This window comes from Nothobranchius furzeri, chromosome 5 (genome assembly GCF_043380555.1).
Source record: "Nothobranchius furzeri strain GRZ-AD chromosome 5, NfurGRZ-RIMD1, whole genome shotgun sequence".
In the NCBI taxonomy this organism is placed as follows: domain Eukaryota; kingdom Metazoa; phylum Chordata; class Actinopteri; order Cyprinodontiformes; family Nothobranchiidae; genus Nothobranchius; species Nothobranchius furzeri.
Window position 1 is genome coordinate 65,306,100 of NC_091745.1, and position 16,399 is coordinate 65,322,498.

General features: G+C 42.5%; 1 protein-coding gene across 5 annotated transcripts in view; it reads right to left on the minus strand.

The window, feature by feature from the left end:
• Positions 1–16,399, minus strand: part of sema6cb (semaphorin 6Cb) — a 181,663-nt gene that overhangs the window by 10,474 nt on the left and 154,790 nt on the right. For 3 of the 5 annotated variants that reach the window (XM_015949870.3, XM_070551013.1, XM_054740894.2), the window contains 3 exons: positions 7,324–7,382; positions 6,529–6,579; positions 3,186–3,344 (listed from right to left, as the gene is read on the minus strand). In XM_015949870.3, coding sequence (XP_015805356.3) covers positions 3,186–3,344; positions 6,529–6,579; positions 7,324–7,382 — 269 coding nt within the window. The remainder of the gene's footprint in view (positions 1–3,185; positions 3,345–6,528; positions 6,580–7,323; positions 7,383–16,399) is intronic. The other 2 variants (XM_070551014.1, XM_015949872.3) reach the window with 2 other exon arrangements.

The following is a 16,399-nucleotide window of genomic DNA, read 5'->3' on the forward strand; positions in this document are numbered from 1 at the left end:
GTATGGACTCCTGACAGAGGACGTCTAATGGGGCTTAAAGGAGATGTACAGTTGGATGTCATCTGCATAAAGATGGTAGGAGAGTCCTTTAAAAGAGCCCAGGATGTGTTGGAGAGAGAGCAGATAGAGGAGCAACAGTAGAAGCCCCAGCACAGAACCTTGTGGGACACCATGGGTAAGGGAGGTGGAGGAGGACCTAAACTTGGAGACGGCCACAGAGGCTCATACAGATAACCACTCCAGAGCAGTTTCTTATAGGCCTACCCAGTTTGTGCTCCCAGTAAATACCTAGTAAGTAAATACTCCAAATGATTAAGTTGCAGATTTAAGTTTTTGTTGTGTTACAGAAAGTTTTCCAGAGACGAGGTGAGAAAGTCATACTAATCTGTTTGCACGATGACAGTGGCTGAAGTTCCTCTTCCTGCACATTTCCAAAATATTAATATTAGATCAGGTTAAATCTGGAGTGTAGTGAAAGCTGTCAGACAGCAGCATCTGCACTGACTGGTGCCAGCAGTCACAGCTGTACGTTTTAATGTGTTTGTAAAGTAGACACAAAACACTTCCTAATTACTACAAGGTAACTAGGTACTTTAATCTGTCGCTTCCTTGTTTATCTGTGAAGTTGTCATATGAGCATCACCTCTCCAGAATAACCTAGTTGGATTCAGTCCTTCATTTCTTGTTTATATATAATGAAACTAAATGAAACATATTTTTGTCTAGCAGTGTTATCTGCAAGGCAGTGTTTATTATTAGAGGTTACTATCAACACCAGTTTACTGTAGACTCTATACTAAATGTTGGTTGTAACGTACCAGTGGTCAAATTTTCACCAACAAGTTGACCAGAAACTAACTTTCATTTGCAGACACAAACACACCATCGGTCTGGCCCAAAATAAGTCCTGAGTCCTGAGACTAACCTTCTCAGTCAAGGTCTCATGTGGAAGCGAGACTCACGCACTTCTCACTCTGAATAAAGTTCACACTCCTCAAAGTTCCTACGTGACTTATAAGTTGAAATAATCAAATGTGTTGAATGAACCAGATGTTTAGATAAAATGTTTGAATAATCTGTGCTTTAATCAATGATGGGTTTAAAATGAATATCTTTCTTGCAATGATCCATTTCAGATCTTAACTACTCCAGATCGGTATGTTGATTTAACAAGTTTATCTATCAGTATACTCATTATAATAAGATAATTATTAATGTTTAACATCCGCTCCACATAAGTGTTTAAACATTCGCATTCACACAAAGAGTTAACCATCTTTGTATCTGAAGGGAGGAATGACTGAGGTATTTTTGGTAATGCCCTCAAACGTGTCAAATGCTGATTTGTCAAATTTATAAACAACGGGATTTGATAAAACAGAATTGTTTCCGGAATTAATCATTTCCAGCTGACTTCCGATTGGGCCAAATCGGTGGAAAAAGCATTTTGAAACCATCTTCTCTTTGACATCAAGTCAAAGCCTGACACTCCTTACCACTACACTGTTCTTGTGAATATTTATTAAAAAACATCAAAGTCTTTATAGATGCAAACATTTTAGGACACCCATGTATACGATTGTCTGCAGTGGTGTTATTTTATTCTGGGTCTGTTTTCCAGCTCCTGATTGGTTGTTTTCTCCTCATCGGTTCTCTGCTGTCTACCAGCCCACCCAGTGGCTGCTGTAGGATGTGTGCTCCACAGATACAGACACAAAGTCAGTTATCTGGTTTAAATAACAGACAAAAAAAAAAGTCAGAGCGCCTGAGGCGTCCTTTAGAGTAGCAATGCTGTTCCTTCCACACCAGCTCGTCTCCCGCCGTCATCAGCCAGGCAGTCTCGAAGATATATTCTGTCCAACACCCTCTTCTCCCCAAGGATGCCCGACTCCCAGCTCTGAGTCCTGCAGCTTATTTATTTGTTATGGACTTTTCTTGTTTAAGCCTGAATAGCTCATCACTGCAGCCACAGAGCCAGGATGTGTGAACAGAAGCTTTCTCTACCAGCTGAGGATTTAGCTTCGGCTCCTTTTATAAGATCATAGTTTCAGTTCCTATGAAAAGAATAAGACCTCACAAGCTTGTGACGTTCATGAGGGCAAAAAATGAATGTTAAGAATCAAGTAATGACTAAATATTTAACAGCATACTGGACTTTTACAGGCCAGAGTTGCTTCTTTAGGCAGTTTAGAATCAACAAGGTCTCTGCAGCCCAAAGTTTATTTGACAGCTTCACATGTTGTTTTAAAGTATCGACAATTAAAACCTGTTTGAAATGCATGCAGAGGGTTTGATGAATACATGTTTAGTGTTTTACCAAAAACGACCTTTAACTAAACCTAAGAAAATATTTAAAAAATATGTAGAAGATACATTTTGTGTCTCTTCCAGGGAGACTAGGCAGTTTTGGTTCGTCTTTAGCACCCTCTAGTGTCCGTTTAGTGAAACCAAAAGTGAAACTCATCTCGTCACTGTGCGTTAATCTTTTTAACACCCTAATCTAACAGCTAAAATGTCTTCTCAGCCTACAGAAGTGGTTCATCACTAAATTCAACAAATCAGCTGTGTTCATGAACTAAAGGATGCAGGACACTGGAAGCAGCTCGCTACTCTGAAGTTGCAAGTGCGATAATCTGGCTACAGAGGGCAGTGGGGTTCTGGGTGACATTTCATGAATCATTTTAAAAGCACATACTGGCTCAAGAAAAGTTGCATAGTATCACTTTAATTTTGTGAATGAAGCTGGGAAATTCACATCAAAGCGGGACTAACAAACTACGTGTTAATCAGAAATGTTTCCTAGCATTAGGAGTCAAAGTTGCATGTTAGTAAGTTAATGGAAGTGGAAGTTCACCCTGGAATAACATTCTCTCTTGTTTTAATGCATACCATCCTTGGTATTCCTGAATGAACAGCACCCAACAGAAGCAGATTCCTGGTCAGGACTTTTGATTTTAATCAGCTATTTATAATCCTCCCAGTTGGAGGCGTCTGGAGTTTAAACATCCATAACGGGAATGCATGCAGCAAAAAGGAAACTGTTAAACCAGAGTGAAACTGCATGGATTTTTCTTGTTTTTTATTTTACTTAGTGTGGTTAGGAGTGCAGAGTTAGGCGACCGGGGCCCAGCAGTGAGATCCCCTGCAGGTCAGAGTTAAATGGGAACAGGTGTTCGCCCCCTTACCCTCCATCTCCACACTGATTGGCTCTGAGTCAGGTGACCCTTGTTCCCCCACTGGGGGATCAGGACGATCAGGACCTGTACCTCTTTCAGAGTCACCTGCCTCCTTTGGGAACACCGCCCCGTGACGGGTTGTGCTGGCACTTGTGGGGGTGGTCTTCCCTGTGGTTGCAGTGGAGGGGGAGGAGGAGGGGGGTGGGTAACAGAGGGAGTGATTAGTGAAATGTGAATCAGTGTGGACAATCAACTTCAGAGACATGAGGATGAGTCTTGAGTGTAGAAAACAAAACCCTGTGATGACGAGCGGCATCAGAAACACACAGAGCAGCAGTCAGCGGTTGGGTTTTACACCTTTGGTGGGTTTTATGACTCTGAACACATGAAAGGTTCCTGGACTTAAAAAGACTTGGTGGCTGAGCAGCAAACATCATTATTTCAGCAGACATAAGAAGTTCCACCTGAATGTGACTCAGAGAAATCCACACTTTGCTGCTTTATTTAGTTTTAGCTGTTTACAACAGGGGGAAATATTAAATATTTATTAATCAACTTATACAGCTGGAAAACACTAGCCTACTAGACCAACCGTAGCTAAGCTGTAGTGTAAAGCGCTTTGGAGTCCTTACTCTGAGAGGCGCTATACAAGTGCGTGTCATTTATCATTATCATTAAAGATTTAGCTCTGCAGGTCGATCTAGCCACGCTCCATTGTTGCCTCAGCAGGTCATGACACAGTTTTGTGTCTGTCCAATCACAGCGGTCTATGTTTGTAGAGAGACATTGTGCACGCTTAGCACCAGAGCTGCAATGGAGAAGGGAAACAAAGATGGCGTCGACTCAGGACCTGTTTGAAACCTGCTCTGGTATCAACTTTGGACAACTTGGCCTTGGGCTTTTCTTTGAGACATGAGCAGTCCTTCGACGGAGTACGGCCAACTGAGCTCTGTCTATGGGTCGTGTCCAGACTATATATTCACATACATAGGATGGCTATCCAGGCTAGAAAACCCCTTAATTGCCCTTAAATGGACCCAGAATTTGCTATGGTTGACTTTTTTGTGTTATTTTTTACACGTAGGTAGATCCGGACACTGATGGATGGTTAGACAGGATGTTTATCCCCAACAGTTGTTTTCCTGACCATCTTATCCGAGCCATTTCATAACCACCTCCATCCTCCTGGGGGAAAACAACTACAAGCATCATTAGCGCTAGAGAAACACGCTGGACTTAAGCTGCCCTGGTGTCATCAAACATGTTTATCTTGATGCTTTGCTCCACATCTTGATTGCAGGATAAACTCTCTGTTGTCCTTAAACTACGCAGAGCTGTGATTGGCTCGGGCTAATGCACTAATAAGCCAGCCCTAATGTCAGCATTCTGCAGAGCTCGCGCTCAGGCTGCAGGAAAATCGCTTTTTTTCTTGCCAACTGTGAGCCAGTTGACAATGTTCAGTTTGAACGAGGTGTCCTGTCACTTCACCATCTGTGCCGGGCAAATGAAAACTCTCCACCACAGGGTGTTCGGCCCTGGAACTCCTCAGCTTCACCGTTATCACAATTAGTGTTTATGTACGGTTACGTGGAAACTTATGTTTAATATTTAATTTTTTTATTTTATTTGTAAAAAGAAAAAATAAATAAACAACAACGAAGGATAAGGAGACCCAGACGTTTGACTCGCACCATCTTCTTGGCTCACTGGGACGATGTGGGAGACAGAAACGGCCCCTGCATATGGTGGAAACGGATCCCCCTGTGACGACAGCTCGGCTCAACATACGGGGTGTTTTATTGTCTAGAAAAGCTGATAATTGATCTTTAGTGGAGAGGCTTTAAAGGCTTTTGTGTGAATCAGTGTGAAAACAACACACACACACACACACACACACACACACACACACACACACACACACACACACACACACACACACACCAGATCCAAAGATCTCGCTGCAAGATGGGAATTTAAGGCGGCACTGTGAATTACTGGGGTGTGAGAACTCCGTAGGGTTGCTCATCAAGTCTCGATGCCGACTGAGCAGCAATTCCTCCTTAAGGGCTTTGGAGACGACTGAGCGACTGTAGAGATCCAGACCGAAGTCTTTGGTGAACAAAGTGGCTTCTTTTCACACAACACAACAGATGTAAAGGCTTCTGCTCAGCCGTGATGGATGATCATCTTCCACGACGGGCTCCGACACTAATCTCAGTCTTGGATCTGCTGCTGCCATTAGATGCCCCACTTTGTGCTTTTTTGTGGCAAAAGAATCAGACTTTCAGAAAACTCCAAACTCCCCAGAACATTTGTTTGGTGCCTTGAGTTCTGGTACAAAAGCAAATCGGCCCGATCTTCATCTGTCAGATTAAAACGACCTGGTTTTGACAGCCAGATTATTCAAACACCACCTCTGACTGACGGGAGGTGCTGCCATCTTAACTGGTCTTGCTCACAGCGGCTCTGTCAGGGAGGGAGTAATGGGACGTGACACGGATGATGATCTGTGCAGATCCAGGGCATTAGGCATCTTGCCCTGCGGAGCTCCCGGTCCATCGGAGGAGCGACGTTCCTCACAAAAGCTTCAACGTTTCAACCGTCAAACGGGCTGAGAAGAGGACGCTCGTTCCATTTAGCTCCAACCTCCCACGTTGTCAAGTTTAAATACACGGCCTTTGTTGGTTTCTAACTGAATACCTCCCATCTCCTTCTCCCAGTGAGTAGGTGGAGGTTCAACATGTTCAGCGCAGCTTTAGTCAAACAACAACATCATTCTCTAATCTGGATAATTTCGTGTTTTTTCCTGTTCGGATTTGTGTCACACTCATCGTTTTCACCACAACAAACTGAGTTACAGCAAACTTAATCCTTGTTTTGGTGGAAATCCCACCATCGGTGTCATTTTGGATTTATCCACAGACTTCATACACAGGAGGTGGGCTGGATAAATGTTGGGTTGGTTTAATCACATTTCAGTGTTGAAGCAAAAACCAACTCACCTGCGGACTTCTCCGATCAATTCCAGAACAGGGATTTTAAATGAGTTCTCAGACGTAGCAAGCTGTTTGTTTTACATACGACTATGATCCTTTCCTAAATCTTGCAGGTGGTTTTGATTTCATAACCTCTTAAAAACAAACACAAAAGGAAAGATGGTTTAAAAAAAAATCCCAAACAAGATTACGAACGTTCCGAAACGAGGCTGCAGCTTCAAAAGGCTCTTGGTGCGCATACATCTAAAATCCTGAGAATCAAAATGTTCACAGAAGCAAAACGCCCAAACAGATAAAGGATGTGGGAGTTCGGTCAGGACAAGCTGGTAAGTAAATAAAAGAGGACGTCCACTGACCGTACACAGAGTCGAGCGCCGTGTTTTGCTTGCGAGTGGTCGCCAGGACGTCTGCAGAGGAGCAGAAAACAGAAGAAGGATTTGAACATCTTAGGTGTGTTCTTGCTGTGTCGTGGTTCTAATTCCATGCTTTTGTTCTTTTTAAAACACAGAAACAGTTTTGTTTACCTGTTTTGTAGCTACGTTTCGCCGCCGGCGAAACGTAGCTACAAAACAGGTAAACAAAACTGTTTCTGTGTTTTAAAAAGAACAAAAGCATGGAAGAAGAAGGATTAACGTCTGTCGTCTTTAAATGCTGCTGATCGCCATCAATCAGGCCTGATTACCAAAATATAAAAACTAATAACTGGAATATTCTCTTCAAGCTCTTTCAAAATCGACTGAATTACTAACAGGTTATAATTAACCCTCTGATGCATGAATTATGAGATCTTCAACCATGATTTTTTAAACAATTTTTTTCATTCATCTTTAGGTGTGAATGAAACAAATTTCAACAAATATTTTTTGTAACATTTTGTTAATTTACAAATACTTTATTACAGGTCCACCTCAGGGGACAGTGTGCATTCTGAACAAGAAATATATTGGCTTGCCTTACAGAAGTCCAAATGGAGGGGCTCACATGCAATAAAGTCTTCAACAGCTGTGCTTAATAGCAAAAATAAACAAATAACAATTTTGAGTATCTGTCCACTGTAGTGACCATTATGCATCAAAGGGTTAACAAACAGATTATAATCCTGCATCCTCATGTTATTGTAAACAAATCAGAGTAAACGTTCTCTGGCCCACCGTGGCAGCTCTCCGGATGCTGATGGTAGCCGTTCTCCACGTCCTGCTCGAACCCAGCTCTGGAGACGGAGACGGAGACGGACACACACACACACACACACACACACACACACACACACACACACACACACACACACACACACACACACACACACACACACACACACACACACACACACACACACACACACACACACACACACACACACACAGAAGCCCATCAGTACATTTGCTTCAGTTCTACCTTGAATATTCGTTTCTAACAAAGCACATCTTCCCAAAACTAGACGTCTGTTTGGAGGCGGGAGGTAAGAGCCCTATTCCAGAATTTAACGTGTTTTGTGTCTTTTTGTCTACACAGTGTTACCAGTGATATCTGTAAGAAAAAAAACCCTTTAATTCCTCCTGCAAGTTGCAAAGCCTTCGTTCTGAAGCTTTCAGCAGATTGTGGAAGTTTGCTTGTGAGGGGAAGTTGGACTTCCCCCGTGTGACTCCTCACTTGTATTCCGGTTAGTCATTAACTGCTGCAAAGCACTTTCTGCAGCTACCAGGCATTTTAGAGTATCAGGGCCACCGCTGCTGAAATTGCTACCTACAGTTTGCCTGCTCTGCAATGAGCGCCTCAGTGTGTGATTGTGGAATGTCAGTGGAAATAATCCTGAGAGAAGTGTCGATTCGGAGCCAACGGCACAAAAAGATGTCATTCTGCAGTGATATTCATGAAGACGTTTTCTCCTGCTGTTGATGGCACGAGGCATACAGTCAGTGTGTTATGGACAGCTCTCAGAAGCAATAAGAGAAACGGGACCAGATGAAAACACACAAATATGGGAGCGTTACTAGAAAGCTGCATTTCTTTGGGAGAAATTCCGACACAAAAGCAACAAAATGTGCAATTCAAAGATTGGTATGCAAGGAAATGTGTTACCATAATGTTACCATCCTTTTCAGAAACATGGTAATTTTTACGTGAATTAAAGTCTCTCAGGAAACGTTCACCTCTTTTTTGTAGGAGTGTATAGTAGAGGCAGCCTGAAGAAGAAAACCCGTCTAGAAAAAGTTGAAATAAAGTCAAAAGTAGGATATTTAAAAAGGACTTGTGCTCATGATGTATTATTAATATTATTGTTGTTATTGGGGCAGCTGTAGCTCAGGAGTTAGAGCGGGTTGTCCAGTATTATTGTGCTGTAAAGCACCTTGGGGGGTTCTAGGACTCAAGAAGGCACTATATCAAATACAGGTCATTTACCATCAATATCATCATCATCATCATCATCATCATCATCACTAAGGGTTCCAGGCGCGTTTTTTCATTCCATATTTTTTACCACAGAAAATAGAAATTATGAAAAAGAAAATACATTTTTCATATTTTTGTAAAAAATAAACACCCCCCCCCAATTGATTGTTCCAATAGAAATGCAACTAATGATGCATAATTTACAGCATCCTGATGGAGCATCAGGATTAGTACCTTCATCAGAAACCTGCCATATCCAGTTCTTTACATGTCTGCTGCCCCCTGGTGGAGGACATACAAGTGGAAAGGCCAGTTTTATATTTCTTAAATATTCTTATATGGTTACATACTTTCAAATAAGGCAGGTTATTGTATAGTTGTTATATTAACACAGACCAATAATTGTTTCTTTTTTATAATCTTTTCATACTTTAGGATTTAAATAACTATAATGGTAATCATATTGGTTACACTGTTTTAGAAAGAAACAGAATGAACAAAAAATGCTTCAACTTCAGCCTAAAGAAAAAAATAAAATAAACGTTTTTGTAAAATATTTGACATTTGAGTTGTTTTCTAAATGTAGACCAGATATCCAAACCCATTGAATCCAACTTACTTCAGCATGAAGAGATTTTCTGCTGCTGTGATTAAAACGAGCCAACGTTCTCCCTCACGTAAACGTTTCATCTTTTACCTTCACATTAGTTAGAAATCAGCAGCTGATCCCGACACATCCGTTCAATTGCTCAGTAATGAGATTGACTCAAGCTTCTTTAACCGTGACCAGCTTCACGCCAATGCCAACAATCCTCCCACTCGTTGCAACGAACCAAATAAAACAGACACAGGCTCATAAACAGCTCCATCTCAACAGTAATGATCCGGTATCCACTTTGTACGAGCATCCATGCACACCCACCCCCTAACACACCAATTAGCGCCTTATATAACCTAAACACTAAAATATACCTCGCAGAGATTTCTGTCATTCACCTATAATTAGACGTCCTTCACAAATACGCAGGATCTACATGGACGCAAGGAAAAGGACTGATGGGGTGGAAGACACAAAACCAGGCCAAAATCAAGTAGCTAAAATATGAAATAAAATGAAACATAAATCTTTAGCATAGCATAGCATAGTTTATTTACAGTATATAGCACGTTTAAAACGCAGCATGGGAGCTGCCCAAAGTGCTGCACAGGCTAAAACAAAACACAACTATTCGAAAGAACTAAAACTGAGGATAAAAATCCCAATCAAAAGCAGATAAAACATGATGAATACTAAGAACACATTAAAGCAATGATACAATAAAACACTAAAACGAGTCACTGTCTAAAAGCCAAATCGTTAAAGTGGGTCTTTAAACAAGATTTAAAAACCGTCAGAGATGGAGCCTGCCGAACTCCAATGAGCAATGAGTTCCATAGCTTTGGGGCAGCATGCACAAATGCTCGTTCACCCCGTGATTTAAATCGCATCCGCAGTGTGCACAGCAGCAAAAGGTCAGCCGACCTCAACTTGTGCGTAGGTACATATGGAGTGAGCAGGTCAGAGAGATGGGGAGGTGCCAGGTCATTGAGAGCTTTAAATACAAAGGTCAGTAACTTAAACTGCACTCTGAAAATGACAAGGGGCCAGTGAAGATGATCCAGGACAGGGGTAATATAGCTACGTAGGTGTGTACTCGTCAAGAACCTGGCAGCAGCATTCTGGACGACCTGCAGCCGATTCAGGGCAGATAGCGGAACACCAACGAGGAGGGCGTTTGCGTAGTCCAAGCGAGAGGTAATGAAGGCATGGATGACTGACTCCAAATGCCTCCGTTTCAGGATTCGTCTGAGGCGAGTAAGGCGGCGAAGCTGACAAAAGCAAGACCTCACTACGGAGTTTATCTGTGGGGCCATTGTGAGTCCAGCATCCAGCTTGACCCCGAGACTTGTCACACACTGTTTGGGGTTGAGGGTTAAAAGGTCACAAACAGGGTGAGAGCCATGGTGGTTGCGGGGGTCAAGAACGATAAACTCAGACTTCTTTTCGTTTAACCTTAAGAAGTTGGATGCCAGCCAGCCCTTCACGTCTTTAATAAAACTAAGTCAAAAACTATAAAAGAGTTGGAGGTGGTTTTAAACTTTTGCATTGTTTTACAGTGAAAGCCATTACAGAAAAGTAAGAGACTTCTAGACCACTTGTGCTAATTAACAGAATAGCTTAAAACAGCACAGAGGTTGTCGGAGTAAAATATCATTTATTCAGCTTTGAAAACAAGAAACTATCCCTGTTAAGCGTTCGTTTAGTGTAGGCCCAGGAGAGGTAACCGTTACTCTGTCAGCAGGAATACACCAGGTATACCACCTTTATCCAGGTGAAAGACGTGTAAAACGAACCAACCTACATGCAGACGTTCCACCTGTTAGTTGTTCTCTGAGGGAGTTCTTTATTTTAATTGGCTGATAAATACAAAGGTCACAGGATTGATTTAATTAATCGGATCACAGAAAACACAGTGTTGGAGGGCTGGCTTTTAATTTGAAAGAAGAGAGTCTTAAAGGTGCAATAGGTAAGAATGAAGTAAGGATGATATCCTGTAGTCAACTAGAATTACTGCAGCCCCTTTTATAAACAAAAGGTAACTTTCTCACTACCGTTTGACTGATTTGCAAACGCAGAAGAAGTCCAAACAGATTTTTTATGGAAGTGCAGCACATTTGTTTGCTGGCAGATAAATTTGGATTTTTCTTATTGTTGAATTACGTAATTGTTGTTTGTTAGAGTGACGTATAAACGGGCCGTGATAAACATGGTTAAAGTGTTATAAGGAAGCCTCATCTTTGTTTCCCTGCGGTGCCCACAACTGTGTTACTCTGTTTAACGTTTCTGTCCCTGGACATAGGCTACTGGGGTTTTCTTTTATGAGCTGGAGCAGGAAATCGAATGAATCGCTGCTGCACTGGCTTGCAGCAGAAGTCGCGTGATTATCTCATCACTTTCGTTTTAAAACAATAAATAATCATTCAATAGTGTTAAATTTCCATTCATTTTAATTAATATTTAGTCCAAACAAGCTCATCAGCGTGCCCCAGTAACATATAAACAATGCAAATAAAACAATTTCCCTTAAATTTGGAACATTTCACCTGCTGCGGCCTGCACGCACATTCCTTCTGCTCCGCTTAAACCTGAGCAGATCACCTGTAGCTTGTGCTTAATAAAACGTCTCTAGGGAGCTTATGAGGTTATGAGGTTCTGGACTTTTGCCTCAGACAGGTTCATGGCTGTTTAAATGTTCTGGATGGATCTCCGCACCGCTGACACACAGGATTCAAGGCGGATGCTGAATAAGGAGCACTACTTAAGCCAAAGTTTTATAATCAGGAAACGTTTCTCCAAATGAAATAACCAGAAGTCGACCAGACCCTTGGAAAGATAAAAGGCTGTCTACTTTTCACTGGACCTTGGGCTCTTGCGCACAATGTCGAGCTCTTCTCAGAAGCAAGATAATGCTCTGTTACGTGCTGTGCCCCTTTTTGGCCACAAGATGGCCCCAGAGGCCTTTGCCTCGCCTGTCTCCTGGTAACCAGCTGTTACCAATTACTGAAATCACTTGGCAGCTGTTAAAAGCTGCTTTCTTGCTCTAAGTCAATGAGAAGGTACAAGGGTAGAGTAGACTGGCAACAGTTTATTCTACTCTCTTCTCCCCGCTCGCTCTTTTGGTAAAACTCGGAATAGTTAGTCTTCGGTGCTCTCAGTTTTTGGATTACGGATTTGGATTTAGGATTTTGACTATTTGGCTTATAGACTTCGGACCGGTTTTGACCTTGATTTAGGATCTCCCCTTATATATATATTTATATTCTCACCCCCTTCTGGGGTGGCGTTTTTCGTTCTCTTTTTGTACATAGCTCCTTTTGTTTTGTATATAGTATTGCTAGGACTTTTTGTGAATATTCCATTTTGTTTTTGTAATAAAATTCTTTGTATTTTAGCGACACCGCACTCTGTTTATTATTTAATCCACACACTACTTTTATTACTCCCCTCCTCATCTCTCCTAAGCCCCATTCCCACCTGTACCGGGTCGGCCCGGGCCGGGTAGCGTAGGTTGTTTACATATCTGGGTGGCCTGGAATTTTCCCGGGCCAACCAAGGCTCATTCTCGGCCCTCTTCCTGCTTCAGGCCGACCAGGGCCAACACGCCCACTGCTGACAGCAAATTCACACCTTCCATTAGAGCAAGCCTCTGATTGGTGGGTAGAATCAGCCCACATGGGCTTAAGACAAGGATGTGTGGAATCAACCGGGGCCGACTGGGGCTACCCGGCCCGGGCCGACCCGGTACAGATGGGAATGGCCCACTAGAGAGCCGGGGACGTAATATGCTCCAATGCGCTGATTCAAATCCTTTCTTGATTGACTGTTACCCCCAGTTACAAGACAGAAAGACTCGGAAGGATCTGATCAGCTGGAGCCACCATGAAAACACGGGCAGTAAATATGAGAGATTAAAGGAGTTTGATGATGCAAAGTAAAAGTAACATCTTGTCAGCCTGCCAGGAATACAAGAAATAATGTCTTTACCCATGGTCATGTGTCTGGTGGGTGTTGTAGGAATCACGGCCAATTCACCCAAACACAAACCTTTCTATAGCTCAGTCACTTTTACAGATATTGAACTAGAACTTGTGTTAGTAGCTCTGAGTCACGTCATCCCACAGCCCAGCCACTATACATAGCAGGAGAGCTAATAAACAAGATGAACAGATTTGGATAAAAATCTAAAAATATAATTATTAGATTTGTCTACAGCCAATTTACTTCACTAATCAATATAATTCAAGACAGCTGCCCCAACAAACTGACCTTAAAAACACAAAAATGGCTATGACATATTTAGTTTTACAAATACTGAGCCAGGATTCGGTGTTGTGGTGCTCAGAGCTCCCCAGCAGGTACTATTAGCTGCCGTTGACTCAACTGGTAGCCTTGAGCTGCGAGAAAAAAAAAAGCCTCCATGAAGGAATGCAGACAGACGGTAAAAACCGGCCCTTCCTCATGCCTTTGGATTGGTGGCCAGGGCTTGGCAAGGTCACCAACTGAAAGAGTCAATGTGCTCTTCGTACCCCTCACCACTTTGAACAACAGTGATCGATCACATGCACTGAGGCTGCGGCTCTCTCTTTTGTGAACGGTCTGATGCCGGGACAAACTCCTATGCTTCATGACGCCGGGGCATCAATAATAAAGTTGATTCTGATTCCTTGCAATGATTTAGATATGCACTGACCCCTGTTACCAGGGAGAATACACACTTTAAGGTATTAGCTCGATTACTGTCATAGATCGACTTTGATGCGCATGCGACACCACTGAGTCCTGTTCGGTTAGGCTGCCACGGATAATCAACCAACCAAAAAACTGTTAGAACACTAAATTATACAAATATTGACCAAACATTTGGTAGAGCAGTAGTAGCGGCTGTGATGCCCACTTTCATTGCTAACTGTGCAATGTTCTTTTCAACATCTGACCAAAACTACAAGCAAACCTGAGGAGAAAGGGGCCCGGTGACATGCGCTCCTTAAAGATTTTTTCCACCTCCACCACACAGCCACAGCAGGAAAGATCCTAGGCTCCATTTCCATCCATTTGCCTCGGCTGCCTTCCGTTTTATGCTTTGACACCAACTTTGTCAAATGCTTTATGGAAGAGACTAAACACCCAGAAACAGCACCTCCATCTTTCAGCGATGGAGAGAAAACAAAAATGCAGAAATCTTTGTTTGTTCTCTGATTCATTTGGAAGTGGGACGAATCAGTCATTAAAATGTGTGCAGAGAGAAAAGACCGATGGTCTGGAACGAAAGCGAGTACCAGGAGGGAGACGATGCTGACGGAGGGCTGATTCTTTCTGCTGTGGCCTGATTCACAGAACTTCATTTTTGTCCTGTTCTGTTGCACTTGTTTATCATTCTTTATGACCATCTTTCCTTTTCCTTTCCTTAAACCACCATCGCTCATTTCATTTTAGTGATATATGCAGTTTAAAGGACATTCTTTGGTCTGAAAAAGTCTAAAATCTGATTTTATTCCAGCGCCACCCTCTCAGCAGCCGCCAGCTGACTTTTTATCAATTTAAATTGAAAATCTTAATAAAAAACAGATGTTATGCAAAAAACTAAACCCTTTCAACCCTTTAACCTATTATTCCTCTCCTCTTTAGGTTTTCCCTGCCTTTTCCCATCCTGCTGTTTCTGCTCACACTTCTCTCTCTCATGCTTCCTGGAAGGAATCTGATCCCGTAGTTGAGTTTGGACAAGATTTTTCCCCCCTTTTGGCTGATCTCGCTCAGGTTCTGGTCCACTGGTTTTATGTGTGGCTTTGTCTTGCACGCTATAGCTCATAAATCAAACCTCAGCAAGTAGCTGTGTGTGCCTCGCCAGCGTGAAGCCGCATTGGCACGTCCACTCCCCCTCACAAGCACATCTCACCACACTGGTGAGCCCCCCCCCCCTCCCCCCATGACAGCTACCAAGTCTTCACTTGAACCAGAAACCCAACTTTTAACGTCAACCATTCCCCTAAAACCCACTTTCTACTCCTGAAAGTCAACAGCAGAAGTAAAAACAACATTTTCAGACTACTTTCAACCCCTCATTATAAAAACACATCTTTGACTTGTGTTTGTGTAAAACTAAGAGATTTTTCCCACTACGAGAGCAGCTTTTGATGGGTTGATCCATATTTGTTTACCGTGCATCCAAATAAAGAGCTCTTCACACTGATCAGCTGTTTCGAACATGTTTTTACCGTCCAGAGCCCAGAGCACAGACTGCGTGTTATGTAAGATTCAGGAAACAACAAGCCTCGTTATCTTCAGCCAATCACGCCAAGAAATTAAATTTTTCTCACAGAAGGCAGAACAACAAAACCACAACAACACATAGGTTTTAGAACAAGAGCCGGTGGCGTTGCTTATTCTGAATCCATGAATATCAGAGAGTAGAAACATGCAGTTGAAAATAAAAAATTCCATTAGCCTGCGTTCATGCCAGGGCAGGGAAAGTAATATCTCTGGGTGGCCAAGCAGAAGATCTGCAGTAATTCCAGGTCTGCACATTTTCAGCCTTCAGAATAATCTATCTGGAGCAAGTTGACGATGGATGTGGTGCTTTTCCTGTCCAGCTGTGTGTGTGACGGTGCGGCACGCTGTCGGTCCAAAGCCCCATGCATCAGTTTACAACTTTATGTAGGTAAAAAAAAAAACAGTGAAGTGATTTAGTAGTAGGTTGTACATCAACCACACAACTCAGGGTCCTTGATGACCAGGACAAGGAAACGGCACCTTTAACTGTCCCTTTCCTCTACCAGCATCCACCTGTCTGTCCAACCACCCAGCCACCATCCTCTCAGAAACTGTGTGGTACGCGAGTCCATGCTAGAAGCACATGTAGCAGGTTTTAAGAGAGAAAACTGGCAGAAAAAGGTAGACAAGGAGCGGGTAGATGATGTGATGATTGCAGAGTGAACACACAGAAGTGCTGAAGCCGGGCCTGATAACTGAAGGTTTTATTATTTCACTTAAATGCTGAAAAATCATCACAATCCTTTTGTTTGCTGGTATGGAAATTGAAAGCTCTCACTCACTTGTTTTTTTTTTCCCATCAGTGGTCTCTGGTATAAATGATCTCTGATGCTGCTGTTTCATGAACTAGAACTTAGCCAGAGAAGAAGGGGGCAGAAAACAGCAGGGACTGAAGCTTTACTCTTCATAATTCATTATATGTGAACATCTCGCCTTTGACTGGCTAACAGCAACATGACTCTACCATT